The sequence below is a fragment of the Python bivittatus genome, unplaced genomic scaffold (assembly GCF_059951505.1).
Source record: "Python bivittatus isolate LINGU-HERP-01145 unplaced genomic scaffold, Pbiv_v1 ctg000850_np1212, whole genome shotgun sequence".
NCBI classification, from domain to species: domain Eukaryota; kingdom Metazoa; phylum Chordata; class Lepidosauria; order Squamata; family Pythonidae; genus Python; species Python bivittatus.
In genome coordinates this window covers 28690929-28718808 of record NW_028277112.1, presented here as the reverse complement: position 1 = coordinate 28718808, position 27880 = coordinate 28690929, and the positions used below count along the sequence as shown (strand labels likewise).

The window sequence follows — 27880 nt, the reverse complement described above, 5'->3', positions numbered from 1 at the left end:
CAGTGTGGTATAAAGCCAATTACTACTTTATTGTCTAGCAACAACTCTTTTAGATTTTGGATCAGAAGTTTTCCCAAACTTTGCTGATAATGGGAGGAATGAAGCAAGGACCTTTTACATTAAAAGGGCAAATGTATCACTGACCTAAACTCGGTGTGTACATTAACCATGTTACACTTCCAGTGGTAGTCTTTCGTGTTACTGCCATGCCAGTTCACTTCAATCAATTTGCCTTTAAAAGAAAAGCCTCGCAGAACCCAGCAGTTAGGGATAGGCAAGCAGCTGCTTGCCTTTCTGGAAGGGAAGATGAAGAGGCTACAAACAAACCTATCCATCCTCCAACTACCAGGGAAGAAATAATTATTGGATCAGATGCAGCCATATGAAGAAGCCTATCAGAAGTGTGATGGAAAAATTTGTTACAAAGGCCAAGCTTTTTTTTTCCTTTGGAGCTTTAGAATAGATTTCAGAGCCTCTCAGTTGATGATGTGCCCAGACCTTTGGATGAAGAGCAGCTGCTACAAGCCTGAGGGACAAGGGAAAGGATCTGCAGAGGGAAGGATTCCTGCCTCTGCCCTGAAGGGGAAGTAGTAAGTGGCAGTAATCATAAGAATTCTCACTGACAAAAACTAAAGCAGCAATCTGTCAGTTTGATATGGTTCTTCTGCACCACTGGGAACAAATGGCATAGCCATCCATAATCCTGAAGATACTGCAAGGGGCTATTAAGTGCTTGGCAGGAGGGTGAAGGAACTGAAGGCACAGGTGATGTTTTCTTCCTTCCTTCCTGTCAAAGAATGCAGTTGAATCGGATACTGGAAGCAAACATCTGGAAATGCAGATGGTGCCCACAAGAATGTTTAATTGATTAATTGATCATCCAATTCAGATTTGCAATAGCAGTATGTATGTATTATATGGTTGGGGGTGGGACTTTTGTATTGGGGATTTTACTCTGTAGCTGCCTGGAGTTACTGAGTGTGAGTTGGGTGGCCATATAAATTTATTAAATAAATAAATAAAATAAATATTTTATTTACTGCAAGAAAGATTAGGCTTCTCCCCAGTTTGCATTTAAAATGGGGAAGGTCATCTAAGATTAGCTGAGAATCTGTTCAATATTCACTGGGAGGAGGATTGTCTTAATTTCTGGGTCTTCTTCATTTAGACAAATGTAGTATTATGTGCTTTTACCTTCTAAAAATGATGAAAATAGTTGATGCAATTCCAGCTTCCCAAAATGCATTGTCATAGCACCTCCAAACTGAACTGAATAAAACAATGGGAAGCTGGTTCTCATGTGTGCTCTAGACTGTCTTTCAACTGGTTGGAGATTATGAAAGCTGCAATATGGCATATTTGAAAGGCAACTGGTTTGGGGTAGCTGAGATATATAGTATCGCTAATTAGCATGTACTAAAGTCTAATTCAAATCCACATCCAATGAGAAAAATAATTCCAGGCTCATTTTTTCCCTTTAATCATGATAGAATGTACTAGGAAGTCAGTTCCTGAAAACAAGCAAGAAATATTTATATACACTGATATACACTACAGTCTTACAAATACTCAGAAATCCTATTATATTAAAGCAGATTTATTCCCAAGAAGTATAAATATGTTTGCAGCATAGTTGTTTAGTAGAGGAAGAAATTATGTTAATAAGGTATCATGAAATCTCTTTTAATTTTTTTCTTCCTTAATTCAATATTTAAGAAAGATAATAAATACAGGATAAAATATTAGTACAAAAATAATTTCAGTAACATCTGTTCAGTAATTCTGTTAACTTTGGTGTTTCTGGATTATTCTGCATTTTTAAAAAATAATGTCCAACAAAAACACTATTATGTATACAACTGTCACATTTAATAAACTTTTTCAGTTTCAAGGTATTACTGGCTCCAGCAACATTCTATGCTTAAAATTGGTCTCTCAGTAGTATTCCTTGAAAATTTTATGTACAACCAATGTATATGCAGTTAAGTGCAATAGACCGCATAAATAAGAGGGAAAACAAGTTGGGTTAAGTACCACAGAAGCTAAAAAATAACAAAAGTATCTTTTGCTACATGTCACATACTATTATGAATTTAAAACATGGCAGAAATAGTAAACTGTCATTTACTTTTGATAAATAACAACATGACAAGAAATACTTGAATTACTTGAAGCAAGACTTCACAGAAAGGTCAATGTAAGTTGTTTATGATCACATGTATCCCTTTGGAAGATCCAGATAAAAAATCAATGGCTTGTACAGAATCTGACAGTTTCATCAGCATGGTAAAACAAGCACTGTGCTGTTGCAACATTCATTTCATCATTTCCACCCTCCCACCATGGATGTCCATGAAATAAAAATTTAGACTTTGCCTCCTTACCCCATGATTCCAACTGTTATGAAAATGACAAAGGAAATAAACCATAAATTTGATATCAGCATTCATTCATATCAAATTACATTATATTCAAAACAAACAACTACTTTAAATTATTCAAATGTTGACAATACAAAGCTAAGTGGTAGATTGGAGTGATATGATAGTATGTGAAAATTCTAATCTTTATTTTGTTCATCTTAGGAAATCTACTTGCAGAACATATCTGAGTTATGTAATTGTCATAGCTGCACATAGTTTTACTGATCTGTAAACAAACGGCAAAATATAAGACCAGTAAAGCTATCTTTCAAAGCACCACAATTAGACAAAGCAACTTCCACTCAGGTTGTGAATATTTATTTTAACTGGTAAACACAACATTTGAAAACCGCAAGGAAAACCATCTTGACCAGAACAAAGCTGCAACTGCAGAAAAGAGGGTGGCCCCATCCCAAAAGGGAGTTGGCAGATTCATTTGTTCTATTAAAACCCTGGCACTTGATTGCTTGGCTGTCTTACGATCTTTAGTTAAACTTAATTCCATGTAAAAGAGTTTTTATTCACTGCTCATAAATGGAGGCAAATGATGTACTAGGAAGTCTCATACTCTTTGCTTGAGTATGCTTAACTTAACAGATCTAAATAATAACTACTGAAATAAATGAAGATTTATTTAACTTTCTATCTGTAGACCAGAATTCTACAACCTGGCACTCATCAAATATTCCCAGAATTCATGGCAAATATGCTTATTTGCAAACCATCAGTTTATGCTTATTTGCAAACCATCAGTTATGGGAGGCACCAAGCTGGAGAAGACTGATTTTAGGAGAAGGCAGTTTGCCACACTACGTAATAGGAGTCAGGCAAAGAGAACAGTCAACGATGAAGATTTACACAGAGTACCTATTAAATTAAAATATGTTAATGGGAATTACATTACCAGCAAGAACACCACAGTATTGACTATGAGAAGTGGATTTTTCAGGGGCTCTTTCGTGTATGTATCTTTTACGTCTGCATACCCGGTGTGCATGACCTATCACAGCCAAAGTATGATTGAATGGCTCAATAAATATGAAGTCGTCATTCATCTGCAAAAAACCAATCTGTAGGGAACACAAAAAGGACAGATTAACAAGATTTCATCATGCCACGTAGAAAATAAAATATTTAAAATGATGTTTTAAGGATTGTTGCAACAGCAAATGAATACTTATAACCTTATGATTGTTCTGTTTTACAAGCTGATCCAGAAAAATCAGGTGCCATAGCCTTTAGGAAACATGCCTAGCCTGCATTCTTAACTCCTTCACTTCAAAACACTAAAGAGTTTCACTTTTTTTCAAGAAACATGTTAATGTGTTAAATGCATTTAATGTTTTGAAAAAAAAATCAGTTAAGAATACAGCTCAGCATCTTTCCTGAAGGGTAAGACACCTCAACATTAGATTGTAAAAGATAATGATTATGCCCATAACTATACACGAGTGTATATGTGTGTGTATGTAGAAAGAAAATCTGCTTCAGATGATATTTTCCATATAGAAATAATCTTTATATCAGGAAAATCAGTGCAACCAAGTTTCTGTTAATTTTAATGACAGAATTTGTGCACACTGGATTCTAAACTTTAACATTTCTGTACTGATGATAAAAAAAAAATACTAATGCCATAGTTTGTAACTTGAAACACACTAAACTCCTTATATCGAAATAATTTCCTGGTGTTCTCATGAAGATGTGAAGCAAACATTTAGTTGACAAAATGTCAAGCCTACGGAAAATTCCTAATAAATGCAATATAGTAGTATCCAATCAATTTTATAGAATTTTATAAACTTTCTGCTAATCTAGCACCCCCTCAAAATCATGGGGGGGGGGGTCTTGTTGTTTAATAAGCTAACTCAGCATAGGTACATTTTGTAGTAATAATTTCCAAGGCAAAATGTACATTTGTAGAATACAATTTTATATAAAAATCTGAAATCTTAACAAAATAAATCAATCTCCCTCCCTCCCTCTCCACATATACTTCCACTAGTAATTCTCATAACGTCACAAACCTTACTGGTGGATCATATGTAAATATAGCCCTTTCCAGCATCTTAGTACCAACATCAACCAGACAAATAGCCCCAGTAAGGTCCCTAACAGGACATGCAGGGAACTATTCACTTGTCAGTTTCCCAGTATTTGATGATCAGAAATATAGACTTCTGCTTTATAATTTTTTTAAAATGTCCTTTTAAAATTATATAAACTCATGGCCATCACCAACTCTTGTAGCACCAAATACCATGTGTTAATTAAATGTGTGAAGATTTTTTTTTGTTTGCCTTGAATTGTCTACCAACCATATTTACTAGATATATATTTTCAATCAATGAAAAAGGGAGAAAAAGCCCTTATCTGAATCCATTTTCCCTACATTATAATAGTTTATGTCTTTTTTTTTTCTAAATAAAAAGAAACTTAACATGTTTTATTCTTACTACTTATGGAAGATTCTCCTGCCTAATCCTTTTACAGATAGTCCTCAACTTACGACCACAATTGGGACCAGAACTTCCATCACTAAATGATGCGGTCATTAAGTGAATTTCATCTGATTTCATGACCTTTTTTACTATGGTCGTTAAGCAAATCACTGTGGTCATTAAGCAAATCACATAGTTGTTAAGCGAATCTGGCTTCTCCCATTGACTTTGCTTATCAAAAGGCCCCTGGGAAGGTCACAAATGGCAATCAAGTGACCCCAGGATGCTGCAACCATCATAAATACATGCTAGTTGCCAAATGCCCAAATTTTGATCATGTGACTTTGGGAACGCTGCAATGGTCCTAAGTGTGAGGACCAGTTGTAACTCACTTTTCCAGCACTGTCATAACTTCGAACAGTCATTAAACAAATGGTCGTAAGTCAAGGACTACCTGTAGTTGCTTTATCTGCACATTTTCTACCGATCCACCTAGTATTACATTTGGTATTGCTGAGTTTGCATAAGCAAGATTCAGGTTCAAATTCCTGCTGAAAACTCATAGGGTGGCCTCAGACAAATCACTTGATCTCAATCTCAGTACAGTATCTCACAGAATCACTGGAAAATAGTGAATGCTTTAACATAATAAACAACAAAGATAAAATGCAACTACACATGTTATATAAGGAACATGCCTTCTTGTTTTTACTTAAAGGAGAAAAAAATAGATTTTATTGTCTTAAGGAAAGATTGGATCTAGCAAGCTATCAATGAAGAAAAAGATAAACTGTAAAATTTAACTGTGTTAACAAAGCCATGGCTGATGCTCTGCAATGGCTATATTTCCCCAGATGTTCCTTTAAAAAAAACAGTAAAGTCACATTTAAGACTCATATTTCTCTTTCTACCTCTCTATCTCCATTCATAATGTTGATGGTAGTATCAAAACAGGCATTCATGTTTCACTAAATAATTCCAAAGGACCCACAAGACAGAGCATTAATAAAAATCAAACACACTAATGAAATAATCAAGATTCAGCCAATTATGCTTAGGTAAATAATAAAATCAGTAATGCTGCTCTTTCATCAGCTTTCTTCATTTGGGAAGACTAAAGAAATGATATACAAATGGTAGTTAGTACCTCTATATTTCATTAACTATATTTCCTGAATTACTTGCTGTATTGGGTTTGCAAATCTTCTTCTAAAAATAGTGTTCTGTCCATCTGATCGTGACTTTTCTCATTTTCTTGGATAAAGATAATCCCTTGTCTCTTATCCATGTTAACTCCCTCCTTAAAAGACTGGGTAATTTTTCCAATGATTACGCAGTTTCTTGAAAGTAAGATCCATCCAATTCTCATGTTAAATGAAGCTACCATAAATACAAAGAACATATGCAGTCTATTCAGCCAAGTCTCACAGAACTAGGACAGTCTGGTTCATTTCTGTGTAAACCTTCTAGCATTCACATCTTCTCCTTTTTTCAGCTGCAAATTGGATTACAAAACTATAAGAAGTGAGGATTTTAATATGTAAATGCAGTCTAATTTACTTATAGAGTCAGGAGGTATAAATGGCTGAGATTAGTTAAAAAATAGTACTCAGATATATCTGCTATCCTATACTGCACATCACTCAAATTACATCTTTCATATACTGTACAATAAAACCTCCATTTGGAAAAAGGGATGTCCATTTCATCCAAATGTATTTCATTAACCTAATTTATGTCATTTATGTAATTACATAATTGATGCTTTTATGTCATCTGTCAAATTACATCATCTATATCAAATTATGTCATCTGTATAACTCTATAATTATATAAATGATGAAAATTGATGAAAATGATCCAAAAACGTAAATTATTCAATCACTCAAATGATATAAATTGTCACAAATGACATACATCAAATTAATTATCCAGAATACTTCAGGAACAATGGACTTTGTTCTTTGTTCTAATCCTTTGTAATGTTCAACATAAAATTTTGTTCATTAAGGTTAGGATTTGAGGTTAAGGCAATCCACAGAATCAAACTTTTATTGTATGTGAAATATCTAATTTACAATATAATTTACTGCTCAGTAAATGTGACCGTCTTTGAGCTTTCTTCACATTCACATTTACTCACTCTAGCATGCATTTTAGTGTTATTCCTTGCTCTTCATCAGTTAATTGTGCCTATAATCCTAGGAGTAAAAGCACTGAGCACACATACAAGTATACTGGGGAGACAGTAAGTCTTCATTGTTTGTTGAGAAAATATTTTTTGGTGCTCAGGAGTGGGACTATCATAGCAAAGCGAAAAAATAAAATCACATCTCTGCTGTGTGGTTGTTTGCCATGGAAGTTCAACAGTGTGATTTCTAGAGGTTTCCTGTGCTCCACAATGGAGGGCCTTCTAAGGAAGGTGGCCTTGTTTGGATCCTACGGAGATGTGTTAAGATACAAACCTGGAGAGCCTATTACTTTCTGTGAGGAAAGTTTTATCAAACATCATTCCAGTTCTACTAAGCAATTTCTGGAAACCACAGTGAATCCTTAACTTTTTGAACAGGACACTTTGCTACTGAGGGAAATGACTACCAAAGGAAAGAAGACACTGAGAAATAGCCCATACAGTATTCAACAGTGCAGAAAAATGGTGGGGAAACAAGAAAACAAGGCAGGGAAACAATACATTGACTCCTTCCTACTGCACCATGATTCTCACAGAGATGGTAAGTACCCTTTTATTTAAGAACTTGCTGCCTCGAGAAAGGAGGCTAAGGATAGACAGCATTTGCCCACCTCCACTTCATTCAACAAGACTCAGTCTAGCCCCAGTCCCCACCAGCTACTAAATAGTGGACATAATGGAGAGAATATAAAGGAAAGGCCACACAAAAATCATTCCCAGTCCAGCCCCTGACTCAGCCTCACTCCCCTCACTTCAAGGGGGATCCTTCTGCCAAGAGCAGAGGATAATCACTACAGAAACCAGTGCTCCAGTGCAGAGAAAATACCACCAGCCTTCTCTCTCTCCTTTTATGCTCAGGTAATTGATCTTTAGAACAGACCCCAGATTATAAAACATGAAGCCTCTCCATTGACATCTCTTAGTCAGACTTAACCAACAAAGACTTAGAGAAGAGTATAACCTCCCAATTTACCTATTCAATGCAGTTCCAAGAGCAGAAATTACTCCTGTAGGCTTAGACCTACAACTGGGGCCAAGAATTAAAGCCGCATATTCCTGAAAGGCAAGACCCTCTCTTGCCTCTGATATTGCTTCTGACATGGACCTCAACGTACAAACAATTTCTTAGATAATAATGAAGTATCACCTCACCTATTTAGAGGGAAGCTGATAACCCATTTTTTAGACTTTACTCTGGATTATATTTCTATCAAAAAAAAGGCTGACAACATCCTAGCCGTTCCTAATCAATCTACTACACATCCATTGCCACTCGCAGAACTGGATGAAGCAGTTAATCACAAAATCATGAGGAAGAACTCCTTAAACACAGGACCTTTACTATGTATTCAGCAACTGCTTATGGATGATCCAGAAGAGAGAAAACCTTCAGTCTCACGATCTTCATTACAGGATGGAAACAGTATAGTGTATCTCAAACAGAACACACTCTGCCAGAGAGGTCCTTAAGAGACCCAGAATCTTCCTCTTGCATCTCCTATATACAGGGTTCCCCTCAGAGCCATACAACATGTATACCTATAAAGGACTGACATAAGGCCCACCAGCACAAAGCTATCCTAATTAACTGGAATGTGGCAGACTGGTTGTCAAAATGTAGAAATAATAACTTCAGTAACTAAGTTTGATGTTATCTTGCTGCAAAAAACCTGGCTTCAAACTGTTTTGGCACTAAATGAATATACAGCTTATTCCCTAAATGGTGTAGCTGGGGAATGCAGAGGCACACCCAAAGGTTACCTAGGTATATTGATAACCACCAGCCTAAATGTAACAATTAATGGTCTCCTGCCACTTACATGTTGTGCCATGTCAGTAAAGATACAATCAGGATCCTGTACATTAATAATAGTCAACATATGGACTTCCAGGGAAGAAACAGCAAACTGAAGACAGCTCTGCAAAAAGTGGAGCCGACAACGCAGTGAAGAATGAAGAACCAGCGAGTAGACTGGGTCTTCGTAATTACTCTCCAGACAAGGAGAGGTCTTAAGACACAAGTCCTCCTGACAGTTACTCCTTCTGAGGAGACCACAAGACATGGTCTTCGGTGGTTTCAGAACTCTGGAAAACAAGAGAATAGCCATCTTGCTGAAACCACAGTCAGCACCTTCAAAAGGACACTGGGTAGAAATTGATGAGGTCCATGATTCTGGGTATTTTGATCTGGGTGAATTTCGTTAGGTCAGGTGTGTTGTGTAGTACTGCTAATATGGATTCTTTCACTAGTTCTGGGCTTATGGATGTAAAGAGTGCTGTGACATCAAATGAGGCCATACTTTCATCTTCATCTATGTGTACATCTTTGATTTTCTGGAGGCATAGCAGAGACTGTAATGCGACACCTAGAAACTATAGCACTTCCACACATACAACCTAAAGTTCGGATCCGGTATGTAGATGACACCTTTGTTATAATAAAAAAAGGAACACCTAGAGAAGACACATGAAACTATCAACAACATCTTCAAAGGAATAAAATTCACCAGAGAGGAAGAAAACAACAACACGCTACCCTTCCTGGATATCCTCATTAGAAGAGGTAACAACAGCACATTAGAAACCCAAGTCTATCAGAAGACAACCCACACTAATCAAGTACTCCATTACCAAAGTAACAACCCATCCTCCCACAACAGGAGCTGTGTAAGAACATTATTCAAACGAGCACAAACGCACTGCAGCAACCCAGAACAGCAGAAAAAGGAAACAGACCACCTATATAACATCTCCCAACAAAATGGATATCCACACAACTTTATCAAAAAGTGCCTGACCAATCAACCTACTACAATACAACCAACACAAGCTATGAAAAGGATAACACTGCCATGCATCAGAATCATCTCAGAAGCTACCAACAGACTATTACAACCACACGGCATCTCTGTAGCACACAAACCAACTAAAGCCCTCCAAATCATCTTAAGCAAACCAAAAGACCCAGTAGCCCAAGAAGAAAAACAGGAGTCATCTACAACATACAGAGTAAGGACTGTAACAACCACTAAGTAGGACAGATAGGCAGAAGACTAGCAGAGCGCATCCATGAACACCAACTAGCAGTCAGAAGACACGATGAACACTCCTTAACCTCACAACACATGGACAGACTTAACCATATTTCAGCTGGGAAACTGTTAGCATCTTAGACCAAGCTAAATCCAAAAATGTGAGGTAATTCCTGGAAGACAGCAATCATCAGGCACATAGAGATAAACAACATCTACACACTATTCAAAAGAGACAATAAAAAGGAAAACAAAAGACCAGAACATCTCCTCACCAGCAATCATCACCCAGATAAGCAGAGATTAACACCAAGATTATCACCAGACATACAATCAGCAGTAAACAATACCCTAATCAAGGAACTACCAGAGGGAAAAAATAAAACAAAACCCCCACCCCCACCAACACTAGCAGGGAATGCCACTGTATATAAACAGAGAGCAAACCCCATTCCATTCTAGCACTGAAGATGTTACCTAGCCAGGTAACAAAATGTTTGCAAGAAAACAGCCAAGCTCAGAGAACCCCAAGGACTCCACATGTCAGTTATTATACTACATTTTGCTGAGAAATGACATGGGACTGTAAGTGAAGTTTATAACCCCCACATTTCTTCTTGATTATTTTATTACTTTATTTAGTAATCTATACTTTATTTTAATGTTTCTATAATTTATTTTAATGTTATGTTAAAGTTTATACTACTCTGAATGTTAATCTTAATCCCTTTTCTGTTTTGTCACACATTGTAGCCGGAGCAAGTATCTTAGCAATCTCTGTTTCTAATATTATTTTCACTCAAAATTCTTCATAAGTATTTCTCCTAACTATTCTGATATTGATTCAGCTTCAGATACTCAAATATTTATTTCCTTTGTGCTGCTTAATGACTGCCATAAAGTCTTTCACCTTTCACCAGTGCTCCACAAAAAAGAATAAAAAGCTGCATATAATCCATCCCTGAAATATACAACTCAATAGGATGAGGTCTTTAAACTCCATGTGTTGTCTTTGCATATTTGGGGGAAAAAATAGTATGCTCTGGTCTGACAGGAAGCAAAGTTATTGCCTTCCATTTGAATACCACTGAGAATGAATATTCACACAATTTATAAAATCACCCTGTTACTGTGGCTTAGCAGTATGTAAACTGGCAGAATAGTTTAAGCCACAGTTTAAACTAACCACGGTAATCACAAAAGAGACAACATTAGACATAACTTTTTAGCTGGGGAAGAGAAAACATGCTATTGAGAACAATTATGGGCAAATGAAGAGACCTAATTCCACATGGTCTACTTTAATACTGTAGATAAGTAGTGGATTTTTTTTTAAAAGGGAGGAAAAATCTCAAACTGTCAACTTCCAGTTGAATTGCATTATTGTACTATTGCCTTTATTGTTGTTACTACTTTTAGATTTCTTTCTCTTTTTCCAATTGTTGGAAACTAGAAAACAAGAACCACTTTGATTTCTGGATCTTTATTGATGAAAACATAATATAACATAATCTTGAAAGCTTGTCAAAGCAATTCTTCCACTCAATTTATACCTACCAGAATTGAGGCAGAACTGCTTTGAGTATCTTTCTCATGCTTTCCTCCACCCTTGGGCCCAGGTGTCTTTTTTGAAATGGTCCTGTTTCCTGTTCCTATTCCCTTTGTTAGATATTCCATCACAAATCTTGAGGGTCCTCATTAAAGGCAAGAAGTCACTTGGTAGGGATATTTACAAATTAAGCCATTCCCTTGGCTAAGGTGCTTAACAGTAAAACAGCCCCTTGGGTAGAGGTATTTATAAACAACACAGTCTCTTGCTGCAAGTATTTACAATCAGAGTAATTTCCTGTGGAAAGCCTTTAAAGTAAGGAAGCTTCTTACCAGCCCTTTCTACAAGTCTGTGCCTAACCTATCCCACTAAGATGGAGCCCAACTATTGGCCTTTGGCTCCTATAGCCTTTCCCCCTATAGGGCTTTCTCATGAGACCTCCTTCTGGACTAACTGGCTTGTCAGAATTCATCTCATTTTGCCTCTGTTCTATGGTAACAAAAAATCAGGAGAGGTCTGGTTCCTTTCATCTGCTTAGAGTAGCTGCTGTCACCAAAGTAGTGTTTTTATTCCGTACTACAAGTAGTCCTTGACCTATGATCATACGTTCAATGACCATTCGAAGTTAGCACAGTGCTGAATGAATGGTGGTTACAACCAGTACTTGGAGGCTGCAAGAAGCCCTGAGCCGCAGCACAGCATGAAGCTACAGCTGTCCCAGCCCAGCTGCACGAAGCTGCCGCAGGAAGCATTCGTTCTCCCGGCTGCTTTCTCTCCCAGTTCCCTGCACCGACCTTTCACCTTTTGCACCCAGCCCCTGCGTCCAAAGCAGAAGCACCTCGCTGCCTTTGCTGTCTCCTTTTCAGACCCAGATTCTCTGGAGAACTTTTCCTACATGTGCTCCCTGAGCCTTCATAAAGCTGCACTGACTTTGTAAAACTGCACTGACTTTGGAGAGCCTTCAGAAAGACAGTGCAGCTTTCTGAAGGCTCAGGGAGCCATGTGTAGGAAAAGTTTGCCGGAGAAGCTGGATCCCAAAAGGAGACAGCAAAGGCAGTGAGGTGCTTCTGCTTCGGCCGCAGGGGCTGGGTGCAAAAGACGAAAGGTCGATGTAGGTAACTGGGAGCTGGGTAACTGGCAGCTGGGTGAATGAATGCTTCCTGGGGTGGCTTGGGGTGGCTGGGGCAGCTGCAGCTTCCTGGGTCTGCTTCACGTGGCTGGGCTGGGGGGGCTGCAGATTCATGCTGTGCTGCAGCTCAGGGGCTTTTTGCAGTCCCATGCGATTCTGGGGCTGCTTGCTGCCCCACAAGGCAGGGTGTAGGGAGACCAAAAGGGCAAAGATGGGGGGGCAGATAGGTGCGGGGGAGTTAGAAGCAGTCCGTTATCTTACTGAGGCTCAGGGCTGGGAGGGACCAAACCTGGAATGGCTTGGATTGGGGTGGGTCCTCAGCTAATGACCGGTGAAATTCGCTTAACAACAGCAAGGAGAATTGTCAGAATTGCGGTCACTAAGTGATGTGGTCACATGACATCTCACTTTATGACTGTATTGCTTAGCGATGGAAATTCTGGTCCCAGTTGTAGTCATAAGTCAAGGACTACCTGTAAATAACAAGGAAGTTTTATAAAACTTCATGCTTCTGAGGAAATGTGCATTAAAGTTATGTTGTACCCAGCAAAAATTAAGATGGTGTCTTTAAATACAGAAATGTAGGATATAATAATAGAAATTTTAGTTGTTGATTCAGTAAGTATTATTTTTACAGAAGAGATATAACAGTTATCTGAAGTAATTTTTTTAATTGACTATATGTACACTGTTTCATATACATAAGAAATTGGATTTATTTTCTAAATACAGTGCTCTTAAGACTCAAGAGAGAACCTACTAACAACAAAAATCTCTTGCTTTTAATTCAATGAAAAAAATTACATTCATTTTCTCTTCCTACAGGGTCTCTTCCCATGACCCTCAATCACAGAGATAGGCTCTGATAGGCATTTTGTGAACTGACCTGCTGAATGGCAGTACATAGCTCTAACAGCTATTCTGTTGTATATATTCTAAGAAACAAATAATCTGCATATTTTACTATCAATAACTTATAATTGCAAATACTAAACAGTTTGGCAATCAGAGAGAGAGAGAGAGAACAGAATATTTTGCATGAACAAAAAGGTTTATATGCATTAAAAATGTACACAAATTAGTATTAGGACAAACTGATTGCAAAAATGTATATATTACCAAACCTAATACAAAAATGTGTATAATAGCAGAAATGTACATGAAAATGTGTGTATTTTCACACAGACCTTTTAAAAACTTCGCAAACTAACACAAATAAGAATAGAATTCAGAAAAGGATAGATAAGAAAAAAAGTCATAGATTCATCCTTATTTGCAACATGAACTTACAAACAGTTCAAACATGCATGATTTAATATCAACAGATAAAATTTTCCGTTCATTTTATCACAGAGCACAATAGTTTTCAAGGAGAGTGAACAAAGTAAGAAGTGAAACACTGAGCAAGGGGAAAGAATAAAGTTGGGTATCATGTTGAACTCAACTGCTGGTGACTTCATAGACGAATCTAGTTAGTTCTATTGACAACTGTAATACATTCTGTTTGATAATGAAGCTCAAGCTCAGTTACTTTGGTCACTTAATGCGAAGAGAGGACTCTTTGGAAAAGATCCTGACCCTGGGAAAGATTGAAGGCAGAAGGAGAAGAGGATGGCAGAGGATGAGATGGTTAGATAGCATTACCGAAGCAATGAGCATGAAACTGAGCAAACTCAGGGAGGCAGTGAAGGACAGGAAGGCCTGGCGCGATATGGTTCATGGGGTCACAAAGAGTCGGACACGACTTAACGACTGAACCACAACAATACATTCTGTAATACATTCTTTTGAATATACAGTTGCACCACCACTGGAGGATACAATGAGGCACATCCACACATAAAGTGTGTGTATTGGGCCCCTGTTTCCCAAAAGTGGTCCCCAAACTCTTCTCCTACAGCTGCACTACATCCTCCCCATTACTACTGGGAGAAAGCCAACTAGATCTGCTGCCATTAATAACTCTGGAGAAATCCTCCCTATTACTGGGGGAGGCAAGTGGCATTCCCCTTCTTTCAGTAGCTATCAGGCAATTGCAACTGGATCTTGGTGCTTTTCCCTGGCAGGTGTTAGGGATCAGTTGAATGCTTCAGATTCAGAAGCTGAAGACCCTGGCAGACAAAGTTTCTGCCTCTCCTGGAGAAATGAACAGAAGAGAGTACCTTGGTAGAAGAGGCACTTAAGCAAACAGGTTCAGGCTGGATCAGTTGAGCCAGAGCCTCAACTAGGAAAGCTCCTGAGACCTTCAACACATCACAAACTATGAAGAGTAGAGCAACAAAAATTAAGCTGTCAACTTCCAAGAAAGAAGTGTGAGTCAGCATATGAGTTGTGCTGACTGAGCTTTAAAAAAAGTCTGTTTGATCAGCTCTGTGAGGCAAAGTATATTGGATTATCTGGCTGAACTGCGGACTGGAAACTGACTACTCTTGGATCTTCCTGGACCTGTGATTGTCTTTTCTGACTCTTTTGGTTTGAAAACTCAGCTCTTGTGCAAATGTTTTTCTGCAACTTACTTTGTTTTACTTCAGTTAAAAATTTATAACTGAAACTGGGGGGTGAAAAGTAAATTGGCAGCACAGGATGGGGGTAACATGTGACTCCTTTGTCTCTCTTTGAAGAATTGTAATTTTCCTTCTACTTAGCAGTATATTTTTTACCATAGTCCTAGCTTACCCTGATTCTTCATCATTTTTGAGAAAGATTTTTTTTTAAAAAAAGGATACAGATCTGTGATCCTTTGTTTCCCCCTTCTTAAAATCAGGGGTCAGCAGGGAAAAAGATCAGGTTAAAAAGATCAGCTTCAAGAAAATAATTACTTGATTCAAGAAATCTGCAAACAACAACAAAAAATGGCCCACTAATTCATTCAGGCTTGTCTTCATTGTCCAAGTCCCTGTTTCCGACAATCTAATGCAACCACCACTGCAATCTTGTAATGTGTAATGAAGCATACACACAGATACACAGGATGAGATGGTTTTGCCCCCTCCCCCCTTTGCTTCCCATGAGGTGTTCTCCAAAATTGTCCCTTTGTGGGTTGAGAGAAACAAGTAGAATGCCACCAGCCCCTTTACTCCAAGAAAAAAACTATATACTGCCAATTTAACCCTTTCAGAATCTAGGCCCCCAAAGTGGAATTTCTCACATTCACTACAGGGGCAAAAACCAAAACCCCACAGAGGTGCTGCCAAACCAAAGAGAGTAAAGGATTACAACTGTCTCTAATTATTTCTCCTCACTGTAGCCTCTACACAGAGCAGTTTTTTTGAAGTCTGTCATTAAGAAAAAAATGGCTTTTTACCTGCAAAATAATCCAATCCACAGACTTCTGCTCTATGCAACTGGGGTCAAATTCATTTTCATACACTAATGAAAATCAATGACTTTCCTCATAAAGCCCTCCACATTAATAGAATGTAGTAACATTAATTACTGTATAACCAAGTGTTTCTGGTACCAAATTGCAACATTAAAGTGACATTCATGCCTTTAAAATTCCACAAGAGAACGCATTTACTTGCCTTTCATGCCATTTGCCCGCAAGCAAGACTGGCAAAGAAAGAAGAGAAGAAGTAGCTGGATATGGCTGAGGAAGTTATCTTTAGTATTCACAATATTTTTCTGACATATGCCTCCATATTTTCATAAAACTCACCATGTCTATATAATTGTTCCACAGAGGATCAGCGCCATTCACATGAATGAGATGCATTCTAGCAGAACTAAAAGTAATTCAGCCAGAACCCATTTAACTGACCAAGAAATAGAGAATTCTGACTCAACGGATAGGAGAGAAAATATGTATTTGTCAGGTCTGAATATACAACCATCCGAACTTTTGACTGGTAGGAATAAATCCTATATAACGACTGAACAGCACCAAAAAAAAAAAAAAAGTCCAGAAAACAGCTGTAAAAGCCAACACCAAAATAAAGAACACAGCTTGCCCAATATATTGTTTTTGTCAAGGGAATTGTTTCACTTGCTTTTAAAATTTCCTGAGGCAAAAAACCAGATAACTTCATGGCAGTTCTGTAGTGATTACATCAATGTTCCGAAAGTCAGTTAAATAATAAACTTATCACAAACAGTGCCTATTTTATGTCATGGCAATAATAAATCAGCAGTTCTTGGGCTAAGAGATGATTAACAAATGAATGTTCAACATTAGAAACAAGCACACTTTTTGTTCCATTGCTGCAACTTACAAGCAGGGAACCATTTGTTCACTAGCTGTAGTCCAGATCTTGGTTTCACTCAAGCAGTCTTAGCCTGACTTGACCTAATTTTAGGTTGAAGATCTGGTAAGAATCCAAAGCAGCACAGCTGAGATAATTAAACAAATTGTTGGAAGACCATCACATTTTAAATATGAAGTCACTTAAGAAGTTGCTCAGGGCACATTTCTACATGTTTTTAGATATTAAGTGCATTCGAAAAATAAATTGTGACTTAAGGATTGGTGAACCCCCCCAAAATGTGTCCAAACATATATTTTTTTCAAACAATAATTAAAGAGATGAGGCATCAGCAACTTAAAGACTGAGAAATATGTGTCATTTATACACTTATCCTACAGCTATTTTGGGAAAGAACTTTAATCAACAATTTTGTAAATTAAAAAAGGCTGATTTCTACATTATTTTATAACTGAAAATGCCTAGTTGCTAACCATTGCATAAAAGATTTCCTCCCAATGTTTCATCAGTACAAATGCTAAATAAAAAGTGTTATTTTGTGTTAAAGTCATGTTATGGACAGACTTTAAAAGGTGAAAAGACATAACACGCTTCTGAATTTGCTATGTGGAACCTGCAAGATGTGAAATAATCAGATGTAAAGATGCAAGATTTCAGTTTGAGTACTATATTTTGTATTTGAGTGGCCTCTTGGACGCCATATTCCCAAAAAATAAGCAGGGAGAAGATAAATTTTGATTTAATTAAGCTTAAGATTAATTTTAGTTCAATAAATTTAATTAAATTACATATAAATATATAACATATGTAAAGAATAATTTACCAATCCTTCATATCAAAAACTGCAGTTTGGTGGCAATTACTGGAGGGGCTCTAAGAATCATACAGCAAGTTTTCAGATGCCACATACAACTCTGGGACCTCTGACACTGTGCTTCTGCCTAAATGTTCATTAAATGGCTTTCTTATTCATCAAAAGTTTTCAAGCCATTCATATGAAACAATCAGTTCTGTATTTAATTTAAAGTAAGTTCCTAATAACTTGAATATTCGTTTGATTTCCAAATTAATTATGGAATGAGACTTTAGATTTTGATAGGTTGGACAATAATTCATTAAGAAAGGGAAAAAATCCACTGTCACAGAATAATTTACAGAGCAATTACTTTATCTCTATGCAGGTATAATTTGGATATGACATCAAAAAATAAATTGTTAACCTATTTTAATAACTGTTCAAAATCTTGGGGAAATGCTGCCACCATCTGAGCACATATATAAAAATTTAAAAGAAAACAAATCCTGAAATTAGCATGAATTCTAAACATCATATTCCATTTTATCACTGGAACTATTCCAGGCTCATTATCTTCATTCCTCCAAAGTATAAATATAAAGTCACAACCTGTTTATACAGAGAAAAAGTCATGGTATGTCTTCCAAAGAAGTCTCTTTCTTTGATCAACCTGTTGCTGTGCTAAGGATACCTTAACAAATCCAGACAAGCAGAGACTTCCTTCACACCTCCTAGGAACATCCAGTAGCAACTTACAGCATCAAAGAGCAATTTATTCTCCTACAAACAGTCTGCATATTGAAAATGTAGAGATCAAATAACAGGATACAGCTTGAACACAAAGGCGGACTTATAGAAGATATATACTAATCTTCTTAAGATGCAATTGGTAAAGCAGGAGCTATAGCAGACATCTGTGGGAAACATTCAATATCCCGCTGCTGCTCCACACACATCACATTATTGCAGTTTGTGTAATGCGTAGCATTTTCTTCATCACATTTTTTAAAAATGCAAAAATTATAACCATAATACAGAATGTAAAAAAGCATTTATTTAACATGTTCTGAAAGATTTCAGATACTACAACAAGAAATATTCCAACTCTAGCTGTTGGTCATTTTGCCCAACAAAAGATAATTAATATGGAAATTAGAGACATGTAGTCCTGCAACGTGAAATTTACTGAATAATTTATGTTATCATGAAAAAGCAGGTTAAAATTCTCTCCCCACAAAAAGAAAAGCCTCTCTTTTCATAATTGTCAACAATCACAAGCTTCTAAACCCCATTTTTATAGCCTCCAGAGCTCACGGGCCATATTGCCAAAATCTGATGGCATAATTAACAAAAACCTGAAGAACCATAATAAAACTATAGCATAAGCTCTAGAGTAGATGTGACATATTAAATTAACAAATAAATGTGAATAAAATCCCATACACCCATACAAAACTGAAACAAAATCCCAACTTCAGCCAAATACATAATGTGTTCCTGCCTGTTTTACATTTCCCTCAAATGTAAATCATATCTAACAGCTTACCTTAGGAATACTGGTAATGAGCTTTAAAATAGTCTTACAGGTACATTTTCCCATAGTGGAATCTATAATACTGTGTACAAGAAATATTGATGAGATTGAAGGACTGTGACCCATTTCTTTTCTCAAATTCTAAATACTGTAACATCAAAATGTCTTCCATAATTATGCTAACAAACTGCTGCAAACAAATTAATCTTTTTGGAGGGGGGGAGGGACTGCTTCTCTGCATAGACCAGGTTAGCCAGGTAAATGTAGAAGCCCATCAAATGATTTGCACAGTGATAATAACATTTAATTTTGTTAAAATCTTTTTTTTTTCAAAAAATAAAGAAATGGGAGAAAATAACAGGATTGTGAGTGAAATTAACATAAGGTCAGAACATGTCTTATACAGATACTGAACCTCATTTATTTTCTTCAAATAATACTCTTGCACTGTCTCAACATTTAATACATAATTCATATCTTGTTAATAAAAACTATTAAGTACATGTAATATTAAACTAGAAAACCAGTTTGGTGTAGCAATTAAAGGCACTGAGCTAAAAATGGGAGACAATGAATTTTAGTTCTGTCTTAAGCACAAAGCCAGCTGGGTGACTTAGGGCCAGTCACTCTCTCAGCCCTAGAAAGTAAACATGAAAAATGCTGCCAAGAAAACTTGATGGACTTGTCCACATTGATGCCCATAGTCAAAACTGACTCAAAGGCACAAATAAAATACTTAAAGAATTTAGTTTAACACATTTGTTTTTGAGTATGTTTTAGTACTTGTATGTCAAATAGACTTTAATTCTCTCTTCTAAGAGAGATCCAACACACTGTATATATCTCTTTGTTGGTGGGATGTGGGCAACAGTACATTAATTTGTAAAGTAGTCTTTAAACTAGAGATTTTAGTTTGCACAGAACATCATGAGTATGGTTGGAGAGGTCCAGCTCGTGGCCCCTGCTTTGTGGGGTGCTGCAGGGTTCGGTACTTTTTCCACTCATTTTTAACGTCTACATGAAACCACTGGATGAGATCATCCGCCACCATGGGATGAGGTATCATCAACATGCAGATACCCAACTACACATCTCCATCCCAGGCGATTTGAGTGATGCTATGACTACCCTTTCATGGTGCTTGGAGGCTATGTGGGCCTGGATAGGGGACAACAGGCTTCAGCTGAACCCTGGTAAGACGGAGTGGCTGTAGGTTGGGGACTCCTCTGTATCCGGAAATTTACCATCTTTGATTCTGGGTGGGGTTGCACTACCCCAGACAGACCCGGTGCATAATGTGGGGGTTCTCCTGGACTCATGACTCCTGCTCAAAGAGCAAGTGGCAGTCGTGGCCAGGAGGGCCTTTGGCCATGTATATATCTGGTTTTTATTGTATTTGTACTGCATTTTTATACTATTTTTATTGTATTTTAATTAACATTTATTTGTTGTTTTTATTGTAAACTGCCTAGAAGCACTTCCTCGTGAGATGGGCAGTGACCAAATTTGAAATATAAATGAAATATATAATAAAAACTTAGGATTTGGCTGTGCATGTGGCATATTGGCTAAAATGTGCCCAAACTAAATTGGTACTGCTTTTACCATTGTAAGGAAAATTGCACAGGTACAAGTAAGGCTGATAACCTAGTTTACACTTTAGCTTACCAAAGAATTATATAAAAACCATGATGGGCAGCAGAGCTTAATGTCTATGAATCCATCTGGTGATCACCACTGGCATATTAAAAACTATGACTTGGAATGTAAGAAAAATGTGACCAAATGCAGCAGCTGTATGTCATCCTGTCATAGGATCACCCAGATATATATATTCTGTTTTGACACGCTGATAAATTAGCTGGGAAAGATATGAGAGTGTTCATGCTTCTTCACAATAGTTCACACAAGGATAAAGTGAAAAGTTGATATGGGCTGATATGCTGGCAGGAAGAGAAGAATTAATTAAGACTTGGAGTGTTCAGAAGAGATGGCATATGAATCATGTTGGACTAGGAAGCTTTAAAGTTGCTGAAAGCTTGTTTGTTCTAAGGCAGCCCAGAATAAGACTTCTGGGGCATTAGAGATGGAAGTGGAGAGACATCATCTGCACTGAGATATCATGTTCCAGGGGAAGACTGAGGAAGACAATATTCTGCCTGTCAGAAAAACTTCCAACGAAGTATACTTAATGCCCTACTTAACTCTGAAATGAGAAGAGGGTGTAGAAATAGCTATCACAGTAGAAAAAATTAGTTAACTTTGAAATGTTTGAACGGGCTACATATTGCTCACTTATTGAAAAGCTGCAGAAAGATAGGAGAATGAGGGGAACAAACAGTGGTTATCCTAAACGCAGCACTGCATTTCTGCAATACTGAAGTTATGCATTGCTGAAAGAAATGCAATGCTGAAAAAAATGCTTATCTTGCTTACATTACAAATAAAAGAAGAAAAAATGGCAAGGTTTTTATGTGCTGAATGTCTGATAATTTTCCTAGATCCAAAAACCTCATCAAAAGAAATAAATGGTAAATGAAGAATGACATGACTTAATGAATGAAATGAATCAAAGAAAAATAATTATGCTGCATGTTCATACACTAAGAGAAAGGGGGAGGATGTAATAGATCTGAATAAAGGAGATCTGACCTTGTAGAGTGCAGTTTACAAATATATGCATGGAAATGAAAATGTAAGATAACTATGAATGCAAAATTTAAAATGTATGCCAGAAAATATAAGCAAGTGTCACCTAGATTATTGTGGGTGCATATGAAAGTAGTAATTTTTAGACTAGTGATAGTTGCATGTCCAGTCATTGATGATAATGGAAGAAGCCAGGATGAATTTGTGGTGAAAAAGGTGCAACAGCCTGAATGAAGGTTATCCAGAGAAAAACTATTCTGTTAATGACCTAGGTGAAAAGAAGTAACTGGACCACTCAGAAGCCCAGGAATAAATGAGAATAGTGACTGGTGAATATTTGGTTGGAATATCTGGTTTAAGATAAGTCTATACATGTGTTCATATGGAAAAGGAATGAACCTAAAAACATGATTTATATAATTGTTTATTATGAAATATTAGGAGAATTAGTGAAGAATACAAGAGTGTTGAAAGGTTATAAATGTGCGAGAGACCATTCTTTGATAGTATCAGTAATGGAATTTGGGAAAAAACATGGAAAGTCTTGAAAAAACCTAGAATGAAAATAGAATCTCTGTTGGAAGAGAAAGTACAGTCTTCTACCAAAAAAATTAGTAGAAGATTGATTAATCTCAAACAGAATGTCTAAAAATGAATATAATGATGTAGAAGCTGTTTGGAAAAGAGTGTAAAGAATTATAGAGTGTTCCAGTAGCATATGAATTACACTAATGGGAACTATGAAAAAGAATGTTTGGTAGATTGATGAAGTGAAATAGACTATGGATTAGAAAATGTATATAAAAGAATTATTGTTGAAGTAAAGTACAAGAAAAGGATACTGTATAATGTGCATATATGGAAAAAAGACAGTTTCAAAGAATACAGAGAAAGCAATGGTTAAGATTAAATGAGACAGATAAATTGTAGAGAAATTCTGATGGAGACAAAAATGCTTTGGAAGTAAGAAAAAAGGACTAAACAAGAAGCCTCCAGAGAGTGAATGAAGTTAAAAATAAAAGTGATGAAATAACATGGATGAAATAGACATAAGGAATTGCTGAAGGAAAGTTTTAGAGATCTGTATGAGAAGGCCAGTGATATGCTTAAGAGTAGAACTGAAATGAATATTATAACATTGGACACTACATTAGTGTCTAATACAAATGGTAAAAAGGAAATCATAAGTGTTTTACTAAATATTTACTAGAGATGGGAAAATGGATAAACATATTTTAAGATGTGCAAATGCTGTTAAAAGGTAATGGATAGTATGTGTGGTTTGTTGCAAAGAATGAATATTTGTTGAAACAAGGACAAGTGGCTGTGTATGAGACCATGCTTCTGCATACTTTTTTATATGGAAGCATGAGTTGGTTATGTCAAAACAAATATAAAAGTAAGGTGATTCAGTAGGAATGGTTTAATTAAGAAATAGCTGTATGGTAAAGCAATAATAAAGTTAGTTAAGAATGAATGCCTGATGAACAAATGTGGATTGAAAACAAAAGTAGTTATCGATATAAAATAAATATGCTGAGATGGTTGGTCATATACAAAGAATGAATGAGAACTGAATTTCAAAGCAAATACATTAAAGAAGAGTAGAAAGAAAAGACAATGCAGACTGTAGTTGGATTAAGCTGATGAGCTCTTCAAAAAATGAGAGGTGATAAAGAAGAAAAAGCAATATATGTATGTTTATGTGTATGGATGTCATAAAAGGAAGGATGGTTCACAAGAATATAATGGTATAGAGCTGTATAGTCAATGTGCTTGTGAATTATATTTAGTCTAGTCTCCTTTTCTTTTCTCTTATCTGATATTTTTTAATTTCTTTTGCTTAGGACTTCTTACTTCTTTTCTACACTTTATATAACATTGGTTATCCTGCAAATAACTAGTCTGTAAGCAGTATGTCTATAGGCTTTAATCTTAATTATTCTATTGTATTTTTTTTTCTAGTTCACATGTGCAACCTCGTTTCTATTTTGAATTGTTGCTACTTGCTTAATTTACCTCATATCTTGCCTTGACTAAGTTTTTCCTCTTCCTCCTTCAGCAATCACTGATTCCTTCTTCCATGCATGCATGCATGCATGCATACATACATATTCTTGCTCAGTTTCTCTCACTTTTTTCCACATTCTTACTTGACCTCTTTTAAGGTGTAGCTGTGCTGAATGCTCACAAATAAAGCAATGAACAGTTGTGTGGCATTTTACAAAAGCTATTATTGTATATGCTTTCATGGCTCATAATTCAAAATGGTATTTTATTGAGCTTGTTTGTTTTATACATCTTTTAAAGCAAAAAAGATATATCCACTATTTTGGTCTCTGCTCTTGCTGTCTCTCTGAACATAGAAACGATGGAAAAATTGTTATAGCAAGAAAAATATATGCTCTAGCCTATGCTCTTTGAGCTAGACATGTTACAGCCAATGCTCATCATGTGCCTGAGCATTAAATGAAAAACCATTAATTTTTATCAAAACTTTTCCAGCCAAATTTTATTTCTTTCTTCCTGTTGTATCTTTCCTCATTTCATTTTTATTCCTCTTTTTGTATTGCAATCTTGTAAGCTTGTCTACTTCTTGTGTCACTGTACTTAGAAACTGGTTCTATGTATGTAATTATGTATTACTCATACATAAACTGAAATTAATGATGACAAATGGAAATGTAACTTTATGTATTGTGTTTTATATATTTAATGATAATGCTAGGACTTACATTAAATCAATTCAACTCTCAGTAAGCAATAGTTTACATCTCTGTCACTTTAGATCCTCAAAGGTATTCCCTGAACTTAGAGGTAAGATAAATCTGTTTCTGTTTCCATTTGATATTTCTATTGAAGTCCATGTACCTACCCTTCTGGAGGTAAATCTAGTAGCGCCTGTCTAAACATATCTATCTGAACTTAAACAAGTGATAAATTAAAGTAAACAAAGAAAAGCCTTTTGAACTCTGTGGCCTTTCAGTAAAAAAGATAGCTCATGCAATATCCATGACCTTAATGAACAAAGTTTTGCCTTGGAATTTTTACAACTGCAAAAGGTTTTATGAAAGTTATATGGCAATATTTACTATCCTAAGAAAAAACAATTCCTTTAAAGAATTACTAATGTTGGACAGTGAAACAATTTCACCTTTTTATAATCCATGAATAACAGTAGTTACATTAATCATATTACATATTTATTTAACCCTCTTTTATAGCCAAAGATGATGTTTGTTTATTTTTAAAACAATTTCTTCAATTCGGTTGATTAATGTACAATATTTTATATTCATTATCTATTTTAATAAAAAATGTATTCTTAAACTAAGTGAGAATGTATGTTCTGACCATCTATAGACACAATTGACAATAACATATGCTATACCTAAACATATTTAAGAGAACTTGGAATTTATCCATCTCGTTTGTGGGAGGAAAAAACTCAAGATAAAAGCAAACTCAAGACATTAAATTACTTTAATTTAATTACTATCACTTTGTAGTATTGTACAAATACAACAACTCCCCATGTGGATCTCTATTACATCATAAGCAGCAGCAACAACAAAAAAGTGATGATATATAAAAATTGTCCAATGTATTTTTTCTTTAACACATGTGGGCAAACTGCAATTTGTGGGAAATATGTAGCAGCATTCCATTTGCAGCTCCTACAGCAACCCAAGATCATCTTGATGTCATTTAGCAACAAAATGTAATCTCTTGATGATGCAATTTTCACTTAACATTGAAGAAAACTTTAAGGGGAATGTTAGTGAAAGGATTCTGTGAAGCAAACACAACCCTCCCTAACATTTAAAAGCTCTCAAGCTAAGTGAAAAAAAAAAAAATCCACTTTCCAGTGCTATCACAGCTAAACTGTAGTTCCTGACCAAGAAGAATTTGTCATCCATTATAGAAGATAGATAGATAGATAGATAGATAGATAGATAGATAGATAGATAGATAGATAGATAGATAGATTCACCCTATTTGGGGGGAAAACGCTTAAACTTATAAACTTTGTACACATGCTAATATAAAATCTAACAAATTAGAACAAAGCATAAGGCATTTTGGGCTTTTATTGCACTGTATCCATATTCTAGAAAACCTGAAAAAAGCCCCCATTTACAGATATACTCAAATTATAAATTGCATCCCACAGGTTTAAAATGATATTAGAATATCTTTCCCAAACTAAACAGTATAAATCCAAACAACAAAATTAAACCACAGGTTCAAACTCAACATTTTTTATCTGATTTTCTTTATAAACTTTATCAAATTTGGCAATTCCACAAGATTTAGTAAGAATAAACTGAAATAACTCAGTTCCCACAAAACATTGGCAAGCTGTGTTCAGTGTTCTTCAGGAGAAACCTGATTCTGAAATACAAGCCAATGATGTCTTCATAGTTGTAGTTCTGTTCTACAGATTACATCCAGCCAACCACAAGGAGCAGGAAACGTTCATTTTAAACGCCATTGGCTCACTTCAGGCTCAAAGCCACTGTCAGCAACATCCTTATTCTATATGGCTTTACATTAATAAAACTAAATAGAAACAATAACTACTTTCTTTTAAATCAATCCATAATTTTGCATTACTCCAGTTTCTAGGGTTCTATCCATTCTATCTACTCACCTTTACAGTTTGTTCAGGAAAGGAACCTCTGCTGTTGTCATTGGGTCTAATTCTGATTTCCCCTTAAATCTGCTGAAATCATATTAAAAATGTCTGCCAGCACCAAAACCAGGGCTTCAGAGCACATGAGAGTGGTCACAGAGCCACACAGTATCTTGCCTTATATATAAAAAACAGTTTAGTGTTACATGCAAGTGCTTCATATTGATGAGCTTCCCACTCCCACTCCAGTTGATCATTAGAAGACAGGAAGCTTTAATAACAGCTTCTCATTATACCCAAACCAGAAACTTTAGTGTTAACAAATCAAAACCATCCATCTTAATTTAAAGGTTTCAATATAGCACAGTTAACTCTTACCTTCGCAACCATCCCCCTCATAAAACCCCCGTAAGTTACTTTTCTAATAACATAAGAGCAAATTTGATGTGAAAAACAGGCGCTGATGGAAAGGTTAAACATTCCCAGCCTACATTCTTAACCTCAATTGTAGTATCCCAAGACTGCAAATTATTAAAAGAAGAAAGAACAGAAGCTGAGAGAATATGGTACACATTATTTATTACATCTAATTCAGCATTTATATCTAAAGGGTAAGAATTAATTATTGAATAATGAATAACTGGCTTATACAATATAGTGTCTTTACATTGCACTAGTTTATGACATGTACTGAAAAGGTAATCTGAAACTAAAGAAAGGTGACTTAGAGAAAAAGAGCACTTAGATCATTGTGACTCCTAAGTTTAAGAGGCTATACAAACAAAAAGGAGTGCCACTACTCCTCAATAATGGATACAACTAAAATATAAGAAAAATATAAAGAAACTTGATGTGTGCATTGCTCAAGCAGTATACTTCCCTGCCTTCAGAAAAAAAATCAGAATTACCAACAATAACTGCTTCTCATGCAAATACTTTCTCAGGATGGATTTTCTGAGGTCATATTCATACAAATCAGTTTCCCCAACACTGGTGCCCTCCAGAAGTATTAAATTATGGCTCCTGTAGTCCCCACAGCATTGTTGCAGTTTAACAAGGTTGGAGGACACCAAGTTGGGGAAAGCTGAGATGCACATTTATCTCCATGTGGCTGGTATCTGCATTGATGTAACTCAAGAGTCCTTTAGATGTACAATGCAATGGCCATGTGACCTTCTAAAATGCAACTACTGGGACAACAAGCCACTTCTGTAAATTCCAGGCCACATAGTTCTAAACAACTGTAACCATGCCATCAAGCTGAAAACAAGTTAACCTTTGCTATACAGTGGAAGTTA

General features: G+C 36.1%; 1 protein-coding gene across 3 annotated transcripts in view; it reads right to left on the bottom strand.

Annotated features, from left to right (window-relative positions):
* The window catches only part of ADAMTS19 (ADAM metallopeptidase with thrombospondin type 1 motif 19), a 109988-nt gene that overhangs the window by 77421 nt on the left and 4687 nt on the right, over window positions 1-27880 (bottom strand). For all 3 annotated transcript variants that reach the window (XR_003086542.2, XM_007422289.3, XM_088129837.1), the window contains exon 3: window positions 3328-3493. Coding sequence is in view for 2 of the 3 variants with exons in the window: in XM_007422289.3 (XP_007422351.1) it covers window positions 3328-3493 (166 nt within the window). In the remaining variant the exon portion in view is untranslated. The remainder of the gene's footprint in view (window positions 1-3327; window positions 3494-27880) is intronic.